The sequence below is a fragment of the Bactrocera latifrons genome, unplaced genomic scaffold, assembly GCF_001853355.1.
Source record: "Bactrocera latifrons isolate USDA-ARS-PBARC rearing strain unplaced genomic scaffold, ASM185335v1 scaffold_689, whole genome shotgun sequence".
NCBI lineage: Eukaryota > Metazoa > Arthropoda > Insecta > Diptera > Tephritidae > Bactrocera > Bactrocera latifrons.
The window spans coordinates 5,306-6,751 of NW_017537366.1; the positions used below are offsets into that span (position 1 = coordinate 5,306).

At 33.4% G+C, this 1,446-nt stretch overlaps 1 protein-coding gene across 1 annotated transcript in view; it reads left to right on the forward strand.

Moving 5' to 3' along the window:
- Window positions 1-682: 682 nt before the first annotated feature.
- The window catches only part of LOC108975717 (G-box-binding factor-like), a gene marked incomplete at its 3' end in the record, with an annotated part of 59,761 nt that continues 58,997 nt past the window's right edge, over window positions 683-1,446 (forward strand). The window contains exon 1 of the mRNA XM_018944411.1: window positions 683-752. Coding sequence (XP_018799956.1) covers window positions 683-752 — 70 coding nt within the window. The remainder of the gene's footprint in view (window positions 753-1,446) is intronic.

Here is a 1,446-nt window from a genome sequence, read left to right on the forward strand (position 1 = left end):
ATCTGTCATCAACTGACTTGCATAATACAAAAGAATACAGAAAACGAATTCATTAGAGAGAGAAGAAGAATACTGTAGAAAAAATAAACACACAAAATCCTGGTTTTGTTTGTAAACATACTCTTCTTTTGACTGTTTCCCTCATTTTCTCTTCTTTCGCAAGAACAAGTCGAGCGGAAAGAGTTCGCTATAGACCCGAATGAACATATGTATGCATGTGAGTATGATCGTTATTAGACACGGCAACTTTTGTTGCTAATTCTCGGTGTTGCTCATTGCATTCGCACGAGCAACTTGTGTTGCGCAACTCTGTTCGAGTTTTTTCTCATTCTCTTTCACTTTACATTGTCTAATCTTTACTTTAACCCACTTTCGTTTGTTTTTCCTCATAGGTATTTGGGCCACTCTATCACATATATTAATCAGTTCTGTGAATTAAGAAATACATTTTATTTATAATTCAAAATTAAAACAATGATTATATAACAGACCTTCACATATATCACCTTTTCCACTATCGTCTGAATCAATTTGTATGGCTTCCTCTATACATTTTACAATATTTTTTTAATTAATTCGACTTTTTCGTCATACTCCATTTTCTAGAATATTTATATTATATTATGTATATTTGTATACATATACATACAAATTTACATACAAATTACTTAGCAAAGCAACTATGCACTACGAAAGAAAGAACACGAATGCTGAAAAACGTCACAGCGAACTGCTACGAATAAGAACACAAAGTGAGTTGCTGAACACTGGAAACTCGGCGCGATTCTCCTCTCCTCGTCGCCCTCTCGCCTATAAACCAAGAGTTGCCGAAACAAAAGTTGCTTCGTGTAATAACACTCTATGTTTATATGAGTGCTAGATAAACATACAAACCAATTTGGACATGTAACGAACATGAAAACAGATAAATCAACCGTGCGAAGTGATAGAAACAAACCAAAGTTCATATATTTTCATACAAAATATATGGGGTCTAGCCAAGCACTATTGGTCTCGACTAAGGTGTAATATTATAATATCCTTTTTTCGTCCTTTTCGATACGATATCCTTGATTTTTTTTTCTGAATTCTATAGACAATAAAATTCTAGGAAGCTACCTGGAAGCGCAAGTCGTTTGCTACACTCTAAATATATTTAAATAACATTTACAAACAAAATATGCCTGGCCAGACCCGTTGGTCTCGATGGGATTTGATTTTTATTTTTATATTGTACAGTTTCTTACATAATTTAAAAAGATAAGAGCACACAATTATGCAATTTGTCCTCTAATATATTATCTGTCTCTTATACACATCTAGATGTGTATAAGAGACAGGTTCTATATCCAATTCAAAATTTGCTTCATCACCATCATCTAAATACTCATCTTTGCTTTCATCCCAGTTTTCTATTATTCGGGCTCTGTCATTATAAGTAAGCGC